A 25,786-nucleotide genomic window follows, 5' to 3' on the forward strand; every position below is an offset into this window, starting at 1 on the left:
CCCTTTTCAAGTGAGGAGATTGGCAACAAGGAGCAGGGCCTTTCCAGGACTGGCACCTCATTTCTGTCCACGTGCTAGGCCTCCTTTTGCTGGCTTCCCCCAAACCCTTCAACCTTAATGCAGCGTGATGCTCCTGCTGCTTCTGGACTGCAATGTGCTTGTTTCTTTTCTATTTTGAAACCTCTGTGGTTTCATTCTTACATTTTTATATCGGTTATATGCCTTGTGCATCACCATAATTTAGAGGAAGAATATTAATATTTTAAATAGATTTGGAAGGACAAGGTCCTTGCTGCTAGCAGGGGTGAGAACTGGATGAGCTGTGATGCTCTCCCCAGTGCTTTTCTTTTCTGAAAAAGGAAATAATGATCAGAAAAAAATTCCTGCACTAGAGTGGCTAAGCAAATTGCAGAGCCTATTCAAGGCTATTTCCAACCCCGATGTCCTCCAGATGTTTAGGACTAAAACTCCCAGCATTCATGGTCATTGTGTGGAATGAGTGGGAACTGAACTCCACAGCATCCAGAAAGCACCAGATGAGGTGGCTGACCAACTAATCTGACTACGTACAATGGTGCGGTGTTAAATTTAGGAACGTGAGTGCTCACCATGACGGTCTCCATCTCCATCCCCCGCAGAAGAATGGGGCAATGCAGGCAACTGTGTTCACCCATATCAACAAACCAGATTTCAGCTCCTCCAAGAGCAGGTTTTTTGTAAAGCTAACGGGTCTTCATTTCCCATTCAAGGACAGAGCATCACAAAAAACTTGGCGTTGCAACAGAGAACAGTACATTATGGCTAAGAAAACCCACTCTTCTGTCCTCGGCAGTGTTAAGGGTTGCAGCTAAGCTTAGCAGGCACACGGGAGTGAGCAGGGGAGTCAAGGGGGTGCTGAGTCCGATAAGCCCAACTCCACTACTGTCATAACATGTCCTTTACATGTTTAGAGCCACGGACCCATCTTGCAAAACTTTCTTTATTGACCAAAGGGTTTTCCAAACAGATAAAAACTCAGAATGAGTCTCCGAGCATGCAGAGAGTGGTTTTTTGAACCCAATCCAGTGTTCACTTCCAGGAACTCTCTTCATGAGCATGCCTAGGCCCCATCCCTTCGGGGGGCGGGGGGAGAGGCTTCTGGAAGCAAGCATGCTTCGTCACTGCACACCAATCCTCTAATTGGGCCACCTTCCTCTGCTGACACTGCAACATGGGGTCAAGAGCCAGGGGTGCCTTGTTTGTGACTGAGAAAGTCCCCTGCTCCAAGTCTTAGTGGTCCCCAGAGGCTGCTTCCACACCTGGGGGAGTCTCGCCTGAGATAAATAAGCATCTCTACTCCTCTCATCTCAGTGCCTTGGGCTGGCCGACATTCCCCAGCCCCTTCCCTTGCCTCTCCTCCTCTTCCTTCTTCTTTGATTATCCTGGAGACCAGCCAGCAGTCCTGGAGAGTGAGCGCCCAAAGCATTCATCTTTCTCAGTCCCATCAACTATAAACTATTTCTGAAATAAACCAAAGAAGCCACAAAGGTGAGCAAGGCAGCAGAGCAGACTGGACTTCATTCTCTGTAGCAGGAACACAGGGCAAAATTGTTTGTATCACCTCCTGCACTAAACTGTGCCTAGCGGCAGTTTAGGATAATTTTCTCCAAGCAATGCAGGGGCTCATTGTTCAAGGCTGCATGCCCTTACCTGGGATTATATCCCAGTAACTTCAGTGAGATGTATTTCTGGGACCCATAAGGGTTGCACAGTTAGGGACTGGGCCCTCCTCCTATACGAGAGTCATCAAAGGTTGCTGAACTGGATTCAGGGCCCAAAATCCACAACTGAACTACAAAGGCCAGCAAACCCAGAGCTAAGTCAGGCGGTCGCTGAAAATCAGTTTCTAGCTCTGTGGGAAAGTCTTGTTCTGTCTCTTGCCCTTTGCAACTAGCTATGGCCCCAAAGCAGCCGTTGTGTGGTGACAGTTTCTCAAATTCCTAAATGTGCCCTTAGGTCCGGAAAAGCCAGAAAGCCCTGCTCCATGGTGCTTGCTTTCTAGCTTTTGACCCTCAGCTTTCACCCCAGGATGCTGCTAAATACAAACCAGAGAAATGTCACAAATATTTTGAGTGACTGGCTCGTTTGCTTCCCACATGCTCACAGGAGCATCTTACTCCTGCCTGTCTGAAGCTTCTTGTTCCTGGAAAAGTTCATTCAGATCTTCTTGCAAAGTAGATGATTGTAGCGCTAGTTGCCATAGCAAATGAATCCCCAGTGTTATTTTGCAGCTCTACAAGTGAAAAACCCAACGTTTCAAGACTGGAATCCAGACCTTTGGACCAGCTCTCAAGACCTCCTGATGCCTGCTGGAAATACCTGCATGCATTTGGGTCCCAGTCGGCTACCACATCAGTAGTGTGCGAAATCCTATTCTTCCTTTGCAAGGATGCACATGTTCATCTGGAGCACATGAGAACAACACACAGCACCCAAGTGCACAGGGAGCACTCTTACTACAGGCTGACTCAGAGGTGGTGGCCTGCTTTGCTTGACCTGACATCCCACTGTGGGTGGCCAGCCTCGTTTGTCAGGGTGGCCTGTCATGGTCCCCAAACCCAGTATGATCTCCTCGGTGTGCCTTGATAACTACACATAAAGCCACCCTGAAAATGGTGATGATGATGATGAATTCATTACTTTACTGCTATACCACCCAATAGCCAAAGTTCTCTGGGTGGTTTGCAACAATCTATTAAAATACAACCTAATATACACCACATTTTAAAAAACATTGAAAGAGGAGTAGCCATAAACATGTAAAAGCACATTGAAAATACATATAGAATTCCAATTCTTATATGATTCTCATGGCTTGTTGTCCCGAATCTGCAGAATCTGCAGAACTTGGAGGAATGGCTTGTTGGAAAGGACTACAGAGATACCTGGTAAGAAGACAACACACACCCACACACCCACAGAGGGAGGGGGAGGGGGGAGGAAGAGGCTTGTTGTGATTTCATTGCATTATTCATGCCCTAACTAAAAGAATAGCAAGAAGGTTGTTGAAGTTCAGCAGGTAGTGTAGTGAACTTTCCTAGTATCCAAAAGCCGAAATAGTTTCTTGAAAGCCTGTCAAGCCTTCATGGCCTTCAGCTTGTTAAGAAGAGCGCCAGGGAAAATGGCCTTGAAGCTGCCCTCCCCAGTCATTTTGTAGCTAAGCACCGCTTTTGCTGTGAGAATGAAGCTGTTTTAACCTCCTGAAACAGCTTCATTCCCAGGAAAACAGGGAGGGAGCCTGGGTGCATCTTGACAGGTTCGGCGACAGTGGGAGAGAGCAGCTGTACAAAATCTGTAGCAAGGGGCATTGTCTTTTCTTCTGAGGCTGGGAAAAGGCATTGCTGCATTGCTCTTTCCTCAAGGGTGGAATCAGTGCAGCAAAGGGCCACTAGGATGGTGGCTGGTTTGAGGGGAAAGTCATGAGGGAGCAGGGTCTTTTCAGCCTGAAGAGGAGGAGACTCAGAGGAGACCTGTTAGCAACATGCATGAGGGGGTGCCATGCTGAGGTGGGTCATGACCTCTTTTCCCCTGCAATGGAGGGCAGGATGCATTCCAATGGAGCAAAGCTCAGGGAACCAGGATTTAGGGTGGGTGCCAGGAAGTACTTCCTGACATTTAGGACCCCGAGGGTATGGAATGGGCTTCCACGGGAGGTCCTTGAGGCCCCATCGGTGCGGGTGTTCAAGGATAGGCTGGACATGCACATGGTGGGCATGTCATGAGCAGAGTTGGCTGGAGCTGGGGGTCAGATTAGATGACCTGGGACTTGCTCTGTTTCTATGTTTCATTCAGGCAATATTTGTAAGCACTCCTGGCATATTCTGGGAACCAGGAAGCCCCAGAGAAGGTGAGTGCAAGCTTTCTTTAGCATGTGCATTAGTTATCTGCATCCAGATGTCATCGCTGTATTTAGCAAACTCTGACACAGGTGATTTCGTGTCTTCCTAAGTATCCTCAGAGCTGAAGTAGGTGTCATGATCAGAACATTCCCTTAGGATACTCTTGCATCTTGGAATGACATCATTCAGTTTACACCTCTGCTTGGTCAACTCTGTGAACAGTGGCATTTTTTTCAGGGAGATGTGTGCCAACTTACTCTTTTTTTTTTCAGATGTGCGCAAATTCACTAAAGCCCAGTAACCATGACACTTAGGAAATGTATGCAAATCTGCCTACATATAAGCCAAGAAATAAAGGTTACATCTGAGCAAATTTTCCTGAAGGTGAAAAGCAATCTGCACAATAAAATCTATTCTGCACATTAGTGCTCATTCGTGGAATGGCAGAATCAGTCGCAAATCCCCAATGTCAGGATCCGGGCAGCTCCAGGGCTTCATCTGCTGGCCTAGAACCAGAATATCAACCCTGATCATTGCAGGATTAGTCTTGCCTGCAATGGTCAGGGCCCTAATGGGAACCACCAGGGAGCCCTGGCGGAAGAGCTCCTTTCGAGCAGGCTCTTGCCTCCAAGAGGTGCCATGGGGCGCTGGTCTCTAGTGTTCTGCAGCCAGTTCCTGCATCTTGGATCTCCTCTTCCTGCTTTGCCTTGTCCCACTTTGCCTTGCTTTGCTTCCCTGCCTTGCCCACTGCTCCTAGCTGCTCCTGGACCCTGCACTGTTTCCCTGTTCCAGGGTCCCCCCCTTTGTTGTGCTGTCTTGCCAGTTCTTGACCCCTCACCTGTGGGACTACGCTCTTGCCTGTCGGACTGCACCTTGCCTTTCCTCGCTACCTGCTTTTGGTTCAGACCTTGGACTGTCTGTGACACTGACTGTGGGACTGTTACTGCACTCCGGACACGTCCTGCCTTGACTTCTGTTGCCTGAGTCCAAGTGCATCTGGCTGGTGTCCTGCCCACACCCCAGAGCCTCACCCCCACCCTCCAGTCATTTGGTGGTTCTCAGCTTTTGCCAAGTTCCCTTGATGTGCCATCAAGTCTTCTCCAACTTGGGGCAACCCTACAAATGAGTAACTCCCCGGAATGCCCTGTCTTTCACAGCTCTTATAAACTCGAGGTTGTGACTTCCTTCATGGATTTGACCCGTCTTGGTCTTCCACTGCTTCTTCTGTCTTGAGCTTTCTCTAGGACGATTGTCTCCCCCACTGAGTCGCCTTCTCTTCTCCAGATATACCCAAAGTAGGGTAGCTTCATTTTCATCATTGGCGCTTTTGGGAAAAGTTCTGACTTGATCTTACCCACTTGTTCAGCTTTCTGCGAGCTCAGAATGCTAAGGCTGACTTACTAAACTACACTAGTATTTTTGCTTCTGTCTCCTTGGACTTTGGCTTCATCCATCACTGGCATGTGACCCCTGGGACTTTTTTTCTGAAATGGAATCCCTCTGAAAGAGGTTCAAGTCCCCTCACTAAGACCTCTCTCGTTTATTGTCATGCCACAGACTCAGAAGCAGAATTTTCTGCCACACCTGTTTCCCCATCTCTTCATCGACTTTACTGTTATGTCACTTCCACTTGTGTGGTTGCCTTCTGGGATGTTATATTAGAATGTGAATGCTGCAATTTCATGGTGGGTGGTGCACTGGAAGTATATTGTGACTGGTAGTATTTTTTTTAAAAAATCACAAAATCTGAGATGCAGCACTTCCAGCCTTGGTAGGTGTAAATGGTTGCCTGGAAGGCAATCTGAAAACCAAAAAGGTGGGCCAGAATCATTGAAAAGCATGGTTCATGGTGGCCATGTGACAATGGCAACATCCAGAATTACTGTGCTCTAGATCAGAAGAACTGTATGCAGAAGAACTGTATGCATATGGAAGAAACTGTTGAAGGCCTTGCTTGGACCAGATGGCAGGGAAAAGGCTAGGAACATAACTTCAAAAGCTTATCTCAAAACCTGTAACCTTGGGAGCCACAAGGGGAGAAAGGAATAGAAATAGCAGGTTTGCTAATTAGAATAGTTTGGGTGGACTGAGAGATGTCTGGAGGAAGATCAGATACGCTGCTGCCTCTTTGTTGTTTATATTGTTTCCTAGATCAGATCACAGGAATGCAAATATGGTAGAAGGAAGCTGAAACCAATATGAATAACTCACCAAAAGAAGAACTGCACCTGAGGAGACTGCAAGCGACACCAAAAGCATCACAAATTAGGTTCTGAACTTTCCTTTTCGCAGATTCACAAGTCTTCCAAAATAACAACAGTAATGGATACTACAGAATAAAGTACTCACCTATACATTAATTGCATTTGCATAAAAAGATAAACTAGGATTCCTGGCTTATTCAAGCTTACTGTGAATGAGCAGCATGCTATTACATGCAGCCTGTTTGGTCTTCCCTTTTGTGCAAGTGTCAGAAATGGCACATCCAAACCCAGGATCTTGGCTTATTGTTCTCAAACAAGCCAGGATCTCAGGCCTGCAACAAGCCAGGGTCTTGCAATTCTTGCTTGCTTGTGCACAACTGAACAGGGTGCTGGGTTCTTACCTAACCTGAAGCTATTCCCACCTGTTTTTCTGCTCACTTGATAAGGAGGAACAAAGCAAGATCATAATACCATGTGCATGCATAAGTTGCTTCTTTACAGGAAGCCACGACAAGACAGGAATCCTGGTTTATTTTTATGTTCAAATATGATCATTAAGGAGAATGAGGGGGTGGTAGAATTCTGCACGGTGCCACTTTAAACGGCTTGAGTGGAGAGTTAAATTTTTTGAAGGCCCTTTTTAATTTCCTCTACTTAAGCATTTTCACTTAGAGTCAAGAAGGAGCTAGGAACAGCATTTTCTTACGAATGCATCCCTGGGTCCCTGCACATCACTTTGAGTAGGTTGGCTAAGCTCAGAGGAAATGCTCTTTAAAACAACAGGCACTATTGCCAGGCAGCACGCCATAGGAGTTTGTCACACTGGGGCCAACCACTGGATCCCTCCAGCTGTGCAGGGCAACGGGCACCAAGTTACAACTCGGCTGGCATCTGGCTTAGTGCAGTGGCTGTGAATGCGAGCTGTGAAGCAGGATATCTTGCCTGAGCCGTGACCTTACTAAGAGCCCTTCAGGTCAAACTAGATGTGAACCTGGCAAGTTCCAGGTTCATGAATCTCCCCATGAGGGGCAGCAGCTCAGAGGCAGAACAGCTCCTTGGCATACAGAAGCAACCCGCTTCAAGCCCCAAGCTTTCTGGGCAGGAATGAGAAAGACACTCATCTGCAACCCTGGAAAAAGGCTGCCTTGCTAAGTGCAGGCAATGCTAAGCTCAATGGACCGGTCACATCGGCCACCAACAGCACCCTGTAATGGGAGACAGATGGAAGGAAAATACTCCAGTGGCAGAGGAAGAGAGGTGGACAACGGCTGGGAAGAAGGAGAACTTAAAATGCCATGCCAGCTGGGTGAAAACTAATACCCCCTTAATGAGGAACAGTATCCTGCATTTGAGAGTCAGGATGTGAGGCACAAGATGCCTCTGCTCTCAGGACAAGGCGCCCCTTCCTACCATGCCTAGCAGTAGCCTTGCAAGCCAGCAGCTGGGAGAGTAAGAGGGAGAGAGGAGCCATTCCACAGCCCCAGAAAAGGTTAAGGAAGAGGTCGGGAGAGGCACTTTTCCTGGTGAGTGGGGGCTGGAAGGCACCTTGTCCTGGAGCCCCTCACATCTGGCAGCACAACTGCATGAGGCCCAAGGCTTCCCCGGCGATGCTGTCTGAGCATCTAAGCCGGCACACGCAGTAACAACATTCTGCAAGCCCAGCGGCTCCCCTGCGCCCCCCACAGCAAAGACATCACAGCAGAAAGTATGCGGTGAGCTCTCCAATCTATGGGACTTCATTACCCTTACAAAGCACACTGCCAAATATTTATTAGGGCAACATGAAGTATTGCTATCAATAATTAACAGTGGACTAAATAAAACAAGCAAAGAGGGACCTTTGCTAATGCAGCACTTTTGCGCAGGGTGCGGAGGCTACGTGGTTCGAAGCGTGGGAGCGATTCCCTGAGTGCTGGAGTTGTGGGGAGCTCAGCTCCCCACTGCCCCATGCACTTGCACAGAATGGATCTTGGATCCCCCATCGGATGCCTGCACTGAGTTGAGTGCCCACTGGCAGTGATAGTAAGACTGGGGTCTACGGCCTTGAGAAAGGCACTCTTCTGAATGTGATAGTGACCAGGTGACTGTGGATGATCTCACTGGTGGATCTCCCGGGGAACTGCAAGAGACAGTTGAGGGTTTCTGACTCCTAATTGTTGGGCCCTGGCAAAAAATGGGTACCCTTGGGCCAGGCTCTCAGCCTAACCTACCTCACAGGTCTGTTGTGTGGATACAATGGAGAGGTGGAGAATTTTGTAAGCTGCCTTGAGTTCCTTGGGAGGAAAAAAAGTGGCATTGAAAAAATAATACATGTCTTCCTATATTCATGCACTAAACCTAGACTTTTGGATTACAGGAATGTGAGTGGCAGTCTGATGCTGCAAACAACATTATTCTGGGCTGAAGAGGTGCTCAGAGGCCACCCACCCTCCAAAGGGCAGGCACCAATGGTAGGCATGGTCAGGCACCTGCCAAGAGCCCATGGACAACAGTCGGTGCTGCTCTTGTTTGACCTCCGCTTGCTCCGGCCTGGATAATCAAAAGTGGTGGTGGTGGAGGGGAGGAGGATGTGGAAGGGATTCCCACAACTCGCTGGCTCTCTCCCTGTCGAGCAGGCACGTTTTGCATTGATGAGCAAGAGGATTAAGGAGCTGGTGAGGACGACGGTGCTGAGGAGGGAGGCTCGCCGAGGGAGGGGGTCAACTGAGAAGGTCTTGCAAGGGCCCTCAGACTTGGGGCCTGTGCTGCTTCCCAGCGGTCCTGCACAAGGCTCCAGAAGGTGGAGTAAAGCATCAGGGAGACCCCACAACCCTGAAGACTGCCCTGGTGGAGGAGAGGGAATTTCATCAGTGCAGCTTCTCTGTCCTCCCAACGAAAGGTGGGCTAGCAAGTTCCACAGACGGTGCTGCCAAAGCCAGTTCTGCTCAGTGGCCCAGGCAGGCCGGAGGCTCGGCTCCAAAGGCTTGCAGGACCTGCCCGTCACAGGGGCTGGCAGGGCACCATGGCTGCCTGGCGCAATAGGACCCCGAGTGCAGGTCTCTTTCCTCATATCGGGCTGGTCCATTGTGGGACGCCTGGAGCCACCCTCTAATTGCAGAGTTCTCCCCTAACAGAAAGTCTCTCTGCGTAGTGGGGACCGGCTCTTCTGTGTGCCAGTCCGCGTCCAGCGCCTTGCATAAACTATGCAAATTAGCATTTTGGGTATGATGTAGTCTGCTTCCACCTCTCCTGGAAAGAACTTGTGCAGAGCACAGAAGCTGACTGGAACATCTCCTCAGGCTGAGCACTGGTTCCTTGGATTTCATCAGGCATTCTACATGCAGATCCCTAGAGATATTAGGGTCTAGAAACTTGGAAACAGGGAGTTTCAGGCAGCTGGATTTCTGCTGCCTTGTGTGACGGTTTGCAGAATCACGGCTCACTGAATGCTGCCCAGCCCCTGCCTCCTCAAAAGATATGCAGGCTTGCCAGGAAGGCAAGCAACAACCGCATCCCTTTATTGTCTCTTGCACAGATGAGTCACCTTTGCTGCTCGAAAGCACTCCTCGTCTTTATTTGTTCTCCTTTATTTTTCCTGCTTGCTGATCCCTTTGCCTTCACCCTTCATCTGCAAGATCAAAGGTCTCTGTAGCACCTGATCCTTTCAATTTTGAGGTGCCAATGCTTCCGCTCCTTTTAACCGGCAGTTTGGGCTGATTCGGTGGTTAAAAGCAGGCACCCTGGATTATCCATCCCCTGCAGCTTCCCAAGCCACCTGTAGTGAAAGGGTGTGAGAAGCAAGGTGGAAAAGGGTTGTCTCTCTTTCCTGGCATTCCTGTGATGCATTGCATCACACAGGTTCACAACTTCAGGCCAACTGGGGGACCTAGTCCAGTTCTGGCAAAGTTCCTGTTGGCCACACCTTCTTCCTTTGCCCCCTCCATCACTTGGGGACTGGGCCATGATTCCCTGGCTTGTGCAAAGATTTTTCCCCTTTCTGAAAAGCTGAAATGCATCTCCAAGGGCTTCATTATGGAGCTACATGCTTGGAGCTGCAATAGGCTGGTGTTTTGACTTTGCCCACCACTGGGATGTGACTTCTAAAGACTTCCAAAACTGAATTTTGGCCTACAGCTGAAAGAGACTGAGCATCCCTGTATTCTGCGTCAGGCGTGTGGAGAAATTGCTAGACTTAATGCCAATTACAGCTTATCTCTTTGTTATAGTTATATCCCAGCTTTTTTCCTGCAAAGAGGCTTACATAATCTTCCTCTCCTTTTTCATCCTCACAACAACCTTGTGAGGTAGTTAAGCTTGGCCCAAAGTCACCCAGCAAGTTTCATGGCCAACGCTGCCGTCATGACACCACACCGGCTGGTTTGCGTCCCCACGTACAAATGGCTGGCATGCTCTCACACCTGTATTTGTAGGTCCCCCTTCCCCAAGCCAGCGCCCTCCAAAGTATAGGTCAGCCACCCCTTATCATCCCCACAGTGAATGAGGGAGCAGTGGGAGTTGCATTCCCACACATCTGGAGGGCACACCGTTGGCAAAGACGGCTGCAGCTGGATCTCTTCTGCCTAGCAACCTACCAATTATATCCTGATATTTCTGTGCTGTTCGCACCATGCAAAAAGGGTGGCATCTTTCTCAGCATTCTCGCTTTCTTCTCAGAGCGGCATTGCAAGGAAAGAACGGATACCTCGCAGTGGAGGAGCTACAGTCCAGAAGGGCCAGGCTGCTTTCTGTTTGGGTCCTTCTACGACCGGCTCTGCTGTACGACCTTGATTTATACCCATCCCGAAGCACCAGGGTGCGAAGCAGTTTCTGCTCTCTGGATATGTGTATTTCTGATCCAGCGAGGCAATTTTAGACACAGGCTGTGGATCCTGAACTTCAGGCCTGAAGGCCAAAGGTGGCCCATGCAGGTTCTTCCCCACCTTGCCCCGTTTCCTGGCTCTTGCACAGCTTTTGTTTCCCACTCTAAAGGGCTGAAATGCCCACCTGGCTTGGACACTGGCACTAAGAGATTTAAGTCAAAACCTGCTGGCAATTTTGCCCCCATCGCTTTTGACTTTGGCCTCGCCCACTCCTGACATGCTTGTTTATCTCTTACCAAACCAATGGCACTCAAGAGAGCTCAATTTCTCTGAAATGGAATCCATCCCTTGAACAGAAAAAGAGCCAATACTCCTGATTTAGATTCTTAAAGCACTTATGCCGTGGCTTTCCACTAAAATGCTCGCAAGAGCTTACAGCAGGCGGCTAAAATAAGACTGCAGAGCGCCCTGTATGAGATCCCTTCTGCAGCCAACAGATCCTCATGACCGCACAGACAGATCCTCTTCACCAACAGCATCATCCCCGGAGCTGTTCTTGCAGGGATGTGTGAGGACAGGTAATATGAACCTGCACATGGGAGGTGCCCAAGTCCTGTGCGTACCAGCTTTCACTATTCCCACCTACCCTGTGATAAGAAGGATGATAAAAAGGTGGTTTCTTCTTGCATTGCCTTGATGCAAATAAAGCCCGCCATGTGGACACAGCATGGTGCGGAACACTTGCCCCTGAAAAGCTTGATGTGCCCCATCCAGGCCTGAACGGGGCCGAAGATACCCACAGAAAAGCCCCACAGACCAGGCTGCAAATCTGAAGACGCTTCACAGGGAGTGTCCCCACCAAACACAGTAAGGCTGACCTCTGAGTAAACCGATGCAGAATTGCAGGACCATCTATTCCGCACAGGACCTGAAATGCCTTTTGCAGCCAAAGCATTGCCCAGACATGCCAATTCTGCTGTTGCTGCTCTAATAACCATTTTATGGGCTATAAAACTTCTGGCATGGATGCATTTAGAAAAGGCGATGGCTAGCACAGGCGCGCAGGCTGTTTGTTTGCTTAATCAGGTCCTTTCTTGCTTGTTTTTGGGCTCATCTGGTTTTTAAGCAGATGTCCAGCCATTCATCTCAGAAATCCTCAATGGCCCTGATGGAGTCCCTTTCAGAGACAATCCTGCCTCTGTTCAGACAGAAAAAACGGTCCTACGATGCCCAGGATGCCCCAGCCAGCCATACTGGGCAGCCTAGGACAGGTTTATGTGTTGCAAAATGCATAGGATCGCACCCTCCCACAATGCACCCTGCCTCTCTGTGATTTCCTCTCTTCGTATCTCTCCAAGGCAAAGAGGGATGTGGGCTGATCATGCCTCAGGTTGAAGCCAGCACTGGTTATTTCCATGCACCCCCTACCATCATTAGCACGCCAAAAGCTGGGAACAGAGCAAGAGGGTGTCCCCATTAACCCAGGCATGGCGAGTCTGCAGCACAGCCAACCCAAGACACTTTGCTGCCAGAAGCAAAGGACAAATTATCATCATGTACAGAAACCCAATCAAACCAGCAACCGACTGCTCTCTCAGGACTGGTGACAAGACAGCATCTGTTGTGAGCTGGTCCCTTCCCTCTTTCCTTCTGGTTATCAAACTCAAGACAGTCCTTTGAAGTGCAGCTCGTTTACAGAACAGCCTGAGCGCTAAACAGCCTTCTGCCCAAGTTGAGGGAGACGCCTCTGCCCCTGTAAAGAGTAGAATCCAAGCTAGAAGCTTCCCCTCCATCCTCCCCTTTCAGGAACGCTTCTGCTCCACCCTCAGGGTGGCTCTTGCTGCCAGGAGGTCGTGAGAGTGAAGCCCATCCAATTGCACAGGTTGTTTCTCCTGGCACCTCCTTACTAGGCACGGGGTGGGTCTTGCATCTGCTTCCCTTCCCCTCCTGGGAGCCCCTCTGTCCCCCCAGAGCAGGCTGGTCCTCAGCTCTGCCTGAGGAACTTCACGCGGCGATCTGGGAAATTCAGGCTCACTCTTCCATCTCTCCCTAAGAATCAGACAGATCTATCCGAACAGTTTGTGCTGAGCCAGTGACAGGTCCTCTCTCCGCAGCCTCCCACACGACGCCCCCTTTTGCATGGAGGGCACCAAGCGAGCTCACGGCGGGGGGGGGGGGGGCACCGAACAGGCTGAGCGAGGCCACACAGCTCTGCCCTCCAAGTCGTCCCTGCCCCACTCCCAGCAACTGCTGCCTGAGGCAGCTGCTGCCAGGTGGGGGGGCCCTTACACGTGCCTCCCTCCTCACACACCCAGCCAAAAGCATTTCTTCTAAGCCAGCAAGGAGATTCCATCTCCTCCGACAATTTTTCAGGGTGCAAGCAGAATGCTTAGCTCTCCAGTGGGCCCACACGACAAGCAAGCAAACATGTGCACAGAAAGAAAATAAGAGACACTCTAAATGGAAATTACATTTCAGACAGAAAAAAATCACTGAGTAATTAATTTAATCAAGGCAAGTATGGTTGTGGGTTCGACCCAGCGTCTACCTTCCGCACAAAGAAGAGCCCCACTCACAAAAGCGCACCCTGCCTAATATGGGGGGCGGCTTCTCCCCACATGCACACCACACCACAGTTCACCCCCTCCTGCAGGATCTCCTGACCCTCTGCATAGCATTTTCAGGGTCCTGGAGGAGCTACCGAAAGGAGGAGGTGGCAGAAGAGTCTACAGAGCACCTGATCTAATGGAAAACGGGATCTAACCCAGACCATTTAGCTACTACTAATAAATGTGTCTTTTCTATACCCATCCCAAATAGATCTTCCGGTATGCAAAAAATGTATGGAGGAGGAGGAGGAGGGGACAAGGAGAATTTCAAGAGCATGCCAGAGAATCTCAGCAGAATGGAAACACCTTTGATTACAAGTCTGAGGTTTGATATCGACATGGGGGAAGAGTCACACGAGTGGGAGGCACCTCTGAGTTGCTGGGACCATTCCAGGGAAGTGCTGGCTATAAAGACTGGCCAAGTGAGCCACTGCTAACTGTCACACAGAGGACATCTTCCCGCCATGCAGAACAGCTGCATGGAATGATCAGTCACAAGATCTGGTGATGGCTCCTGTCACAAATGGCTTTCAAAGCAGACTCACCAAATCCCCAGATTTGGGGATTATAGAATGAACATGGAATCGTTTGTATAACACTCCCAAGCATTCCGCCAGCTTCACATGAGTTATCCAGGTGCGATCCTGACAACAGCCACACCAGGTAAGTCGCCATTAGTATTCCCCACGTGGTCGATGTGCAGCTGAGATTTGCGCTGCGTCCTGCTTTGTAGCTCGCTCCTCTCCTGCACTACACTAGCTCTCTGTCGGAAGGAATTAATGATGAAATGGAATTGTGGTGGTCAGAAGCAGCGCATCACTGAATACCTGTTATGGAAGACCCAAAACTCGAGGGAACTGTTGTCCTTGGCACCTGAGAAGCAGTTGCCTAGCCACTGTGAAGGCCAAATCACAGAACTAGACAGACATTGCTAGAAAAGGCAGGGGAGCAGAGTGAGGTTAAACATGGAAGCAACATCCATATGGGAAGAACAGTTCCAAAGCGGGTCAGCCTGTTCCGGAAAGTAGCGTGTTCTTTTTTGCTGGAGACCCATAAGACCATTTCTGAAAGCTGCATTCTGCATTGACCAGGAGGCTGGACCTCCAAGCTCCATTCCAACTTTAAAATTAGGAGTGTGACCATTCTGAAACAGTAAATCCATACGATTTTCATCTGCTTGTCTAATTATTTTGGAATATGCCGTCCCACCACCTGCCACACTATCCTCAAGGATTTAACAGAGCTTTGTAGCGATGCAACAGCTCCAGCCTCGTGACCAGAGAGAGCAACCCCCGCAGACAAAGTCCCCACTCCAACTTTGGAGTATTTTTCTAAAGTTGCACCTGGGACTCTGACATATTCTATGCCGCCCCGCCCCCACCCCCACCCCCGAATGGTGGGAAGTGATCGGATGGCAACCTTACTGTATTTTCGATCTATGGAATGTGGCTAGCTTTACTCTGGCTTTTTGCATCCACGTTATACTTTAATGTTAACCTTTCTAATTTGTACTGTGTGTTTTACATAGTATTTTACAGACCTAATTGTTGAAAACCACCCAGAGTGCGCTGGCTATTGTGTGGCATAGAAAGGACATAAGTACATAGTTCAAAACAGATAAGATTACCTCATCAATTGCCAAGAAAACAATCAGAGGGTTGTAAAGATAAATTGTATCTCTGTAAAACAGTTGTTAACATGTTCAGTTAAAAATAAAAGTTGCCTTTGGGCAAGCACGAAACATTTGTCCAAATATGAAGATACCACACAGTTTCCAAAAAGCGTGCCAGCTAGGACATGGGCAGAGTTGAAGGAAATTCAGCCATGGCAACATTTAAACCAGTCCCAGATTCATTTTGTTGTCATGTGGGGTATTAGGGGTTAAGAAGAAACTTTTAGCAGGTAAAAAAATGAAATACTAGATGGGACCACTATTCATTGCTTGGAATCAATCTATTAGTATTAATGGGACTAAAGTCTCATTGGTTTTAAGGCTTCTTTTCCAGGGACAGACAGGCTGGTGCCTTCCAGACATTTTGGACTCTAACCCCCAGGCATCCAAGCCAGTAGGGTCAATGATGGGAGTTGTAGTTAAACACATCTGGAGGGGAACCAGGTCGACTCCCTTTGCCCTGGTCATCTGATACATGAGAACATTAAGTACCTTAGCTGGAGTCACACATTCAGCAGAACAAAATGGTAGTGGCTTTGGATGACAGAATGGACTTTGCCACTGTGCTTCTTAAGATGGTTCCCAGGGAAAATCACATTCCTGATCATCCCAGTGCAGACCAGCCCTGGCTTCAGTCCTACACACTCCCAACACCGAGCTCCCAAAAGCTTATGCTTGAGAGAACGCAGCCTTCCACTGACAGACGTTTCCTTTGCCCTACTGTAGACCAATGGAAGACCCTCTGGGACAGCCTCCCCCAGCTGATGTCTTCCATAGCTCCTGAACTACAACTCCCAAAGGCTCCTGCACATTGGCCATGGCGGCTGGAGCTGCTGAGAGCTGAAGCCCATAACAGCTTGTGGCACCAAGCTGAGGAAGGCTGCTCCATGCATGCCACACAAATGTCCTATGACTACCCCATTACCAGACCTACATCATCGCTGCTGCTGCTGCTGCTAGTATGGACCTCATTCTGCCTCCAAGGAGCACGGGATGATCCCCCTGGTCTCCTGTTCCTTTATCCTGGCAGCAGCACCAAAGGGCATGATCATCTTAGGGACAGAGATGGGTCTACACAATGACCCTGTAATTTGGGGGGGGGGGGGGCTGCTCAGGCATTGGCGCCAGAATCGCCATGGTCAGCCCAGCATGCTGGACCAGAGATGGGCAGCCCCTTGGACCACGGTTACCTCTGAGAATCCGAGAAGCCACCCTGGGCACCACCACAAATGGACGGCATGGGAAGCATGACAAAGGACAAGTCACCTGCCCAGAAGGTGGGGGTCCGAGGCCAGCACACCAAAGCAGTGCCCCTGGACCCACGTTTTCCAGCACCAGCAGAAACTCATTCCCCAGCAGTCCCAACTGCCAGCAGGGAAACATGCTAGCCAAAAATGTGGAGAGGAGAAGGCAAACGCATGATGCCAGGAACATCGGCCAGGGATATGCCAGTGCCCGTTGGCACACTGCCTGCCCCCGGACTAACTGCTACACACCTCTGTAGCTCTCATGCTCAGGTCCCACACAACTGCACAGCTGTGATGCATCTCAGCAGGGTTCGATCAGGCCAGCGATCCAGTGGGTCAAGCCTGCGAAAACAGGAGGCAGCCAGCAGTTCCCTGCTGGCTTGCAAGCACTTTCAGCCTTTTCTGGCCCCCCAGCTGTACCTTTTAGGACTGCTCATGCCGTGATACAATCCAGCAATCTCTGTGGTTCCTCAATGACTCTTTGGTACTACACCACCACCACCTATTTCTGCAGGTTGTCTGCCTCCAATTCATTTCACCTACAGCAGGGTGGGGCAGTCTCTGCTCATCCAGATGGACAACCTCCATCCATCCCGACTGTTTTGATTGTGGTGAATGTTGCACATCAGCAACATCTGGAAGACCGCAGAATCCCAAACCTAGATGCTACCTTGGGTTCTAAGCCCATTTCCAAGCCCTTCACAGCACATGGCCCAAGTTGGAAACAGTATATGGAAGCATTTAATTCTTGTGAACTGAAAGAATGTTCAGATAAACTAGTGGGGGGCTATCAATTAGCCATGAAATTACAGAGACCCTCTGTGTCAAGTGACTGTCTACCTACAAATGACAGATCCAGACAGAACCACCTCCACACCCTACTTCTGACTTTCCCAGTACCATCTGACTGGCCACTGTCAGAAACCAAAATGCTAGATAAATGGATTCTCGGTTTTGTCCAAAAAAGCAATTTAAAAACAAGATCAGTGACCTTGCTTTCCTAAAAGCTTATTCATCTTCATAGTTAGATGCAGAGCAAAATTCAGTGGATAGCACCTTAGTTTTTCAAAACACAAAATTAATCCTTAGTGGTTAGTCAAGGCAGCATATCAGAGACCAAGCTAGAATAGCATTCTCTACACACCTTAAAACCCAAGAAAAATAATAATTTCCCCCTTTCAATTTGAAAGCAGCAAAGCTGACACCACTGTTCCCTCAAGCACAAGCACAGCTCCCAGAGAAATTCCCAATGCATTTCTTTTGGATGACAACAAGTTTCCATGAGGCTTCTGCCTAGACTAGAATGATAAGGCAACACTGTCGGATCATCAAATGCCACCGTTTCTATGGCAAATCCCCCACAACACCTTGAGCGCTTCAGACTTTTAGGAAAACATGTTTTCCTGCAAGTGACCAAGATAACATTACGTTATCTCAGCCTTCACGTCTCGGCCTGTGTGCCTCTCCAGAGCTCAGCTTTTAAGCGGAAAATAAAGCCGTGCTATACGATTACAGAAGGCATCCATTCACACCCTCTTGGCATCCTTTAATGTGCAAGAAAGGGAGGGGGAATCGGAGCACATCACGGCTCCTAATGCTCCAGATGCAACACCTGGATTCCCTGGGGGCGGAAGAGACGGATGTTTTGCAAGAATTCCTCTGTGTGCATCCCTGCCACAAGCAACAGCATTTCTGTGAAGTAGCTCACGGAAGTCAGAGTTCACTCCCAGCTCCTCCGCAGGAATAAGCACTTGTGTGGGTCAGAACCACACCTCGGTGCCCGTGCGGGACCCGCCTTTGGCAGCACCTTACCAGAGAGAGCCCGATGCACACATTACATGAGCAGTCTTCCGCCCAGTGAAGAACGCAGTGAAAAAGGCCTTGCAGACGCGCGGATCGTTCTGCGATCCACTGCGGCCCCGTGTTGGTGACACGGAGCTAACCGGCAAACCCGCGTTTGCTGCCCGGTCATGTGCGAAAGCGCCCTGAACGGACAGTGCAGCCGCTGCGGCCGGAGCCTCCAGACCCCACAGGCGGGGTGGGAGCCTGCCCACGGCGGGACCGAGCCCACCCCATCCATCTCCAGCGCAGGGCGGCCCACGGGGGCGTGACCCCCGCCCCAAACCGCCCCGGGAAGGACGGGCGCCCCCGCGGACGGCGCGGCGCGGCGCGGCGCGGCGCGGCACTCACACGAAGGCGTGATAGAGCAGCGCCCAGCCCCGGGGCCTCTCCAGCGCGTCGTAGATCAAAGTTTGCATCTTCCTGTACTTGACGTTGTTCCTCTTGACGGGCCGGCTCAGCGGGGTCTTGGCGAGCAGCCCGATGCCCTGCGCCGACCTCCGGCCGCCGTCCTCCTTGCCGCCGCCTTCCAGGAGCAGAGCGCCTTCTTTGTCCGCGCCGGCTCCCAGGGCCAGCGAGCCCTGCTCCGGGTCGCCGCCGGCGAGCCCCGCTTTCCTCTCGTCCCCGGCGCGGGGGCCACCCTCAGCAGCGCCCGGCGGCGGCGGCGGCGGCGGCGGCGGGGGGTCGGCCGCCGCGGCCGCCGCCTTCCTGGCTTTCAGCCCCATCGCCCGCGCCTTCGTCCCCTTCCTCGTCTTCCTCGTCGTCTTCGCCTGCCCCTGCCGCTGCCGCCGCCGCCGCCGCTGCCGCCGCCCCGGTCCTCAGAGGCGAGCGAGGGGTGAGCAGGCGCAGGGAGAGCAGCTGCGGGAAGCCCAAGGCCATGGTCTGCGCGCAGCCACCGCCTCGCGAGGAGAGGCCCCCCGGCGGCAGGGCAGGGCAGGGCGCGGCGCGGCGCGGCGCGGCGCGGGGGGGGCGGGGGGGAGGGGAGGAGGGGGGCGCGGGCCGGCAGTCACATCCCAGGCAGCCCGTCCCCCGGCCCGCAGCTCGGCATCAGGCGCGTCGCGGGAGAAGCATCCCCGGCGCTGGGCTGGGCTGGGCTGGGCTTGGCAGGGCAGGCACGGGCGGGGGCGCGCGAGCCGCCGCACCTGGTGGAGCAGCCGCGCGGGGGGGGGCGCTCCTCGCCGCCCGCCGCGGGACTCCCCCTGCGCCCGCCTCCGCGGCCGAGCGCGCCCCGCGCCGCCGCCGCCTCCGCCGCCGCCCCTCCCGCCGCGCCTCACCGTCGGGCGTGGCCCATTGTACGGACGGGGCGGCGGCGCCCCCGCCGGCCCTTCTCCCCCGGTTGCGCCGGGCAGTCGCGGCCGGCCAGGACCCGCTGGGGCGCGCCGCGTCCCGCCGCCCCCGTCTGAAAAATTGCGATCGGTGCAAAGCTTGTGGGGGGGGGGCGCAAAGACGTAAATGCGGGATTCCCCGGCGGCCCGGCGCCGCCGCGGAGGGGATGCCCCTTCTCCGGCAGCCGAGCTGCCGAGCGCGGTGCGCGCTCCCTCGCAGCCGGTTCCGCCGCGGGAGGCGCGGGCGCGGGCGCGGGCTGGAGAGAGCGAGGCCGCGGCTGCGGCGGGGAACGGGTGTGGGTCGCGGGGGAGCAATCCGGTGGGCGAGGAAGCCCGGGGGGACGGGGGCATCGGGGTGCTGCTGGCCCCGCCGCGGAGCCCCCGCGCCTCTCTGCCGGGCAAACAGGCAGCGCGGGTCTTCGAGGCGGCGCGGCGCGGGGCTCAGCCGGGACACCGCCTGGGCTTCCCAGGGACGTGTGCAAGGCCGTGTTCCACGTCTCGAGGCTTTACTTTCAAGTCCAGGTCGAGTCCGAGCCCTCGCAAACACATGTCGAGTCGAGTCTCAAGGCTCTTGTCAAGTCTCAAGAGCCAACCTGAACAGGAAGAAGAAGAGAGGTGTGCAGTGGGGAGGGGGAGTTGTACACCCCCACGTTCCTATTTGCACCTGCAGTGGCTTAGTAGGGTATACAGTACACCCCCACTTTTGGAGGTGCCCCCCCCAGCAGCAGCCTTATATTTAATTATTTAATAATTTAAAATGTATTTAATTTTTATTTCGATTTATGTAATGTTTTGTTTCTTCCTCCCTGGAAACATGTAGGAGCAGAGCAGAAGCAGCAGGTAAGAGAAGCGCAGATGCACTTCCTGCCCCAAAGAGCAAAGTGCACCAAAAAGAGCGGGAGCTTTCCGCATATTGCGTCCCCTGCCCCTTCTTATCCCTTCCTCCGACTGCCTGCCTCACACCAAACAAAAAGGGTGACCCTTGCCTTCCCCCTGTTGTGACCACCTCCTTTCAATCCTGCCATCACCCCCTTGAAAATCCCCACCATCCCCATCTCATGCTTACATGACCAGCCTGTAAAAAAAAGCCCTGTTGCAAAAAATGTAGACGGTGACTCGGTCATAAAAAATCAGAAATCCTGAGTGGAGTGGAGTCACTCTCTCAGTGCTCCCAAGCCGAGTCTGAGCTGAGTCCCTGACATGACTTGGGAGCAAGTCGCTTGCCTTGAGAGCCCCACAGTGGTGTTTCCCATGTGCAAGCTGCTCCTGACAGAGCCACGTTGGGGGAATGAATAGCAGTGAAGCACCCAAAGTGCAGCATCCCATCGTGACTGGGAAACAGTCACTCCTCTTGGCCACGAGCTGCCCAAAGTGCACAAACCTAGACTCAAAGGCTCCAGAGACGGGGCTTCAGTCCGTCTTGGAGAACTTCTGCAAGAACCTGCCTCTTGTCAACTGAAGCCCTGGTGCAGCTAGTTCTCCTTTTCTTCCTTAGAAACATAGAAACAGAGCAAGTCAGAAGGGGTCTCCCGGGCCATCTAGTCTGACCCCCGGCTCCAGCCGGCTCTGCTCACGACATGCCCACCATGTGCATGTCCAGCCTGTCCTTGAACACCCTCACCGATGGGGCCTCAACCACCTCCCCTGGAAGCCCATCCCACACCCGCGGGGTCCTGACTAAGAGGATTTTCCATGTGGCTGAAGGTGATGTGGTGGGGAAACAGGTGGGCTGCAAGTGGATAGCAACCAAGTCCATCTTGTGCATAAGGCACGATGGTGGGATAAAAGCCGTGACTAGAAGCATGGTAGCTAGGGCCATGGCTACGCACACTTTGCGGCTTCATGGAGGAGATTGGGATTGCCAGATGGCTTTTATTATGAAAGAGCGGCACTTAGTCTGAGAGCCAGATTCCATCTGAAGAGTCTCTAGGGCCACCATAGTTTATCTTAATCACAGTATAATAGAGCTGGAAAGGGCTGAAGGGTAATTGCTGGGTGCTGGACTCTAAATTAAACCATCCCTCTCAGAGGGCAGTCCAGTTGCTTCTTGGATGCCTCTAGTGTGGGAGAGCTCACTACCTCCCTAGGTCATGGGTTCCATTGTTCTACTGCTCTAACCACTGGGACATTTTTCCTGCTTGGTGCAATTTGACCTCTTTATTTCACTTTGGCACTCTGGGATGATCGGGAAGAGATCCTGTCCTTCCTCTTTGTGACAGCCTTTCAGGTCCTTGTAGAGTGCTCTCCCGTCTCCCCTCAGGCATCTCTTCTCCAGGCTGAACATTTCCAGTGGTTTCCATCTCTCCTTTCTTTCCACCCTTGTTGCCCTCCTCTGAACGCTTTCCAGCTTTTCTGCATCTCTTTTAAACTTGGCTGCTCACTGTACTCCAGGTGAGGTCTGACTACTGCTGAGTAAAGGGGAACTAGTGTCTCACGGCATCAGGAAGTGACCCTTCTATTAATGCAGCCTATAATGGCATTCGCTCTTTTTGCAACCATATCACATTGTTGACTCATATTCAGCTTGTGACCTACAGCATTTCCAAGATCCTTCTCCCTTTCATTATTGCTGTGCTGAGTATTTCCCATCTCGCAATGATGCATTTGGTTTCTTCTTGCTAGGTGCAAAGCCTGGCACTTGTCCGTAATGAATTTCATAATGCCCTCCCTCCCATTAACTAAGCCTTGGGGAGGCACTACAATTCGGAATTGGGAATCATGCACACAAGTCAGGAAGCTGCCCGATGATTGGCCCTTGGGGGAAAGAGGGTGGGACCAGGTGAGGGGCGTGGCCATCAGAAGAAATGGTACGGTTTTTCGAGGGACTGTTTGTAAGGTGTAAAATCTCAGACTTTTCAGGATCCACATCCCAGAAAGGAAAGTGAGGGCCAAACAGTGCTGCTTTCAGGAACTGCAAATCTGATTGGAGCAGTTGCCTTGGAAGGGAAAGCACAATTGTGCGCCATTTTCCATCATATGAATGCTCATTCGGCTTCCTCATTCAGTGGGGAGGGGAGGGGGACACACTAGTATCCCCCCAAGGGGGGGGGGAGAAATGCCCAGGTATGAAAAAGTGACTCTGCTTAGTGCAGTTACTCCAATTTCATTTGAAGCAAAAATGAACACAGAGATCTGAACCTAGGTGTCCCTCCACCTGGTGGCCACTGGCCTTCTCTTTCTCTCTCCATGATGTTTACAGCCCATCCTTTTTCCTCCTGCGAGGAACCCAAGGCAGCTTCCACAGCCCTCTTCCTCCTCTCCATTTGATCCTCACAGCAACCCTGTGAGGGAGATGGGGCTGAGAGGCAGGGACTGGCCCACAGTCACCCAGGGAGTTTCAGAGCCAAGAGGCAGCTAGCACTCAGCTTTCCTGTGCCCCAGTCTGGCACTCTAGCCACTATACCACCCTGCCGTGCTCTCATGGAGTCCTGCCTGCCTCCTTGGTCCAAATTCCCTTTGGGCAGATTGTTTCTGCTCAGGTCTGCAGCTGCCACTCCTCAAACGGATTTCTGCACTCAGTGCCCTGTGCCAGTCTTGCCCCAGCCCCAGCCCCGGGGTGGGGGTGGGGGTCTCATCCTTTGGCCTCCTCTTCCTCAGTGCTTGCAAGCCTTGCCTATCTGCTCAGAAAGCTCACGGCAACTTCCAGCCTTGCTGGCTGAGATCCTTCTATGTGGAGACATTGGGGGCGTGAACCCGGAGTTCCACACCAGGCCATGGACAGACTCTAAGATGGCTCCACCACCCCCTGAGTGATGGAGCCAAGCTCTATCTTTTATGCTATATCCACAGCAGGATGCAATCCCTCGCACCTTCCTCTGGGAATCTCTTCCGGGGGAGCTCCTCAGACCACTGGCCCATCTAGCCCAACATGGCGTGCACCTGGGGATGTGGCCAGGCATGAAATAAAGGTCTCCCATGGTCAAAAGGCTGGACCAGAGATGAGAAAGGAAAGCTATTGAGATATGGAGTTCTCAAGCAATGGATGGCTTCCTATGTTGCCAGCTCCTCCTCATAGCTGCCAGATGGCAGGTAAGACATGGGAGCATAGCAAACGCTTTCAGCTCACAGCCAGCCAATTGTTAATTTGCCTCATCCCCTTTCCTGTATCAGAATAACAAATGGCAGTCTCCATGCCAAAATGATGATCTTATATGGTGATAAGAGGGCATGAGGTAGCATTTATCAAGCGGCAAGATGCCAAATGAATCCTGGGTGACTAATGTATGACCATCTAAATGCTTCTCCGCCTTTCATAGCATCGACCCTAAGCAGGTGTGGGCAGAAGAAATACGTGGAGGGAGAAGGGGGAATGGTAGAAAAAGCGTTTATTTTAATGCAAAAAGATCTCCTTTGGGAGCTGGATTTGTTAGGAAGTGTGCAAGAGATGGATGTACCACCAGAAGGCAGAAGAGGGGGAGCTCGTCTCGAAACCTCAGCAGACCAATCAGGAAGAAGTGGCTGAGGTGGCTAAGGAAGAATTGAGTAAGGAAGATTTTGCTCATGAGGGCTGCTGGGAGGGTTGGGAAGAGCTGAAGGATGGGGGAGTGGGAAACAACACACCAGCCAGGCTTGTACTCATCCTTTAGGGAAGATGTAGCAAGTTACCACTCTCTGTGACAACCCCCTATGCTTGTCATGGTGGGGAAGCCTGCCCACTCACTCGGACTCAAGAGTGAAGTATGGGCAGTCATTGAACCATGGTTTGTTGAGCCATGGGTTATCATGTAGTCTAAACCCCGCCATGATAGCAAGCCATGGTGAACAGCCCACAGTTCACAGCCCATCAACAAACCATGGAATCTCTCCATCAGTTGTTTATGGTTGGCAAGCCATGGCCTGTTAGTGCAGCTGGGTTTGGACATGATAACCTGTATTTCAGTGCATGGCTTCACAACAACTCCCACTCAACCTGTATTCAGTCCTTGAGTGTGGGTTAGCATGTTGTGTGAATTCACTCAATCACTCCATTGACCAATACTCCCATGAAGGCAATCCATTTAGGTTCTTGATCTTCACTACCTTCAGATGTCAGCACAAACTATGATACACCTGCCTGGAGCATAATCCTGGCTCTCGGTGGTTCACCAAGGCCTTGGGCAGGTCTTTCCAGGCCTGGGATCTTTCAGGATAAAAAAGCCAATAACTGAATTTTGGACTTTCTGCAAACTACTAAGCTCTCCTCTCAAACTTCATTTCAGGAGATTGTGCAAAGGGTACATCAGGACTTGGGAAATGAAGAACATTATCATGCATCAAGTGGGAGGTGGAACCACTTAGTGGGAGTCATTGCAGTTACATTCAGTGGGGCAAAAACATGCAACATTACAGAACCACAAATGGATTGGAATCTACCAAGAGCCTAAGGATACGTGTTTCGCCATAAACCACAAGTCTTGTGCCGGTGTTGAGATTAACAAATTTATTGTTTCATAACCTTACATGGACTATAGTTTCCCTCATCAAATGCATGGTACTTTAGGTGAGTTTCGGGGGTACAGTACAGTATTGATCCCAGCACTGCTTCCATAGCTACTCTTGAAATGCTGTGACAGAACCCACAACTTTGGTTGGAAGATGTGTGCCTTAGTTGGACACACATCTTCCAGACTGAGATATGCCGTCTTCTGCCAGCAACGCCCTTCTGCATAGGGCAAACAGTCTCTGCAGGAAAAACGGGCCCAAATCTGACATCAGAAGTGGTGATATTCAGAACTGCCTCCCAGCTCTGCCACAGATCCTAAAATGGCCACTGTAGACCACAGTGCATCAAAAGAAGACTAGAGGGAGAGACTGCTGACACAGAATTCTTGACAGGTTTACTCCTGAGGATCAAAGGACTTTTTCATCACACTGTTCTTGTTTTGTACTGTCACGTTCTCTCTTGATCCTATGAATGGAAGTCCTCCAAAAATGTCTTATCCATGATAGCTCATTTCTTGTACAGGGCTTTCTTTATGGAGTTAATCCATCACATAGTTGGCCTTCCTTTATTGCACAACACGTCAATTGGCTCACCTGTTTTTGATTGGAGTCCTACCCTGTCCTGATCCCATGAAACATGGTGCTCTAGGCAGCTAGTGCCAATTTCTTAATCCAGTCATCATTATTGGAAATGCCCATTGTTAATAGTGTGATTGTTGCCAATAGTACTTCCTGCACTGAATTTCCTTCTGGCTCCACTATTTCCAATTTCTCACATCACTGCCACCACGA

At 51.3% G+C, this 25,786-nt stretch overlaps 1 protein-coding gene across 1 annotated transcript in view; it reads right to left on the reverse strand.

The window, feature by feature from the left end:
• LOC123033695 (potassium voltage-gated channel subfamily KQT member 3-like) overlaps positions 1–19,127 on the reverse strand; it is a 63,987-nt gene extending 44,860 nt beyond the window's left edge. Inside the window, exons 1-2 of the mRNA XM_044450421.1 lie at positions 18,981–19,127; positions 18,600–18,889 (exon numbers count right to left, since the gene is read on the reverse strand). Of these exons, the coding sequence (XP_044306356.1) occupies positions 18,600–18,889; positions 18,981–19,127 (437 nt within the window). The remainder of the gene's footprint in view (positions 1–18,599; positions 18,890–18,980) is intronic.
• Positions 19,128–25,786: the final 6,659 nt, after the last annotated feature.

This window comes from Varanus komodoensis, unplaced genomic scaffold, assembly GCF_004798865.1.
Source record: "Varanus komodoensis strain SLA01 unplaced genomic scaffold, ASM479886v1 scaffold66, whole genome shotgun sequence".
Taxonomy (NCBI): domain Eukaryota; kingdom Metazoa; phylum Chordata; class Lepidosauria; order Squamata; family Varanidae; genus Varanus; species Varanus komodoensis.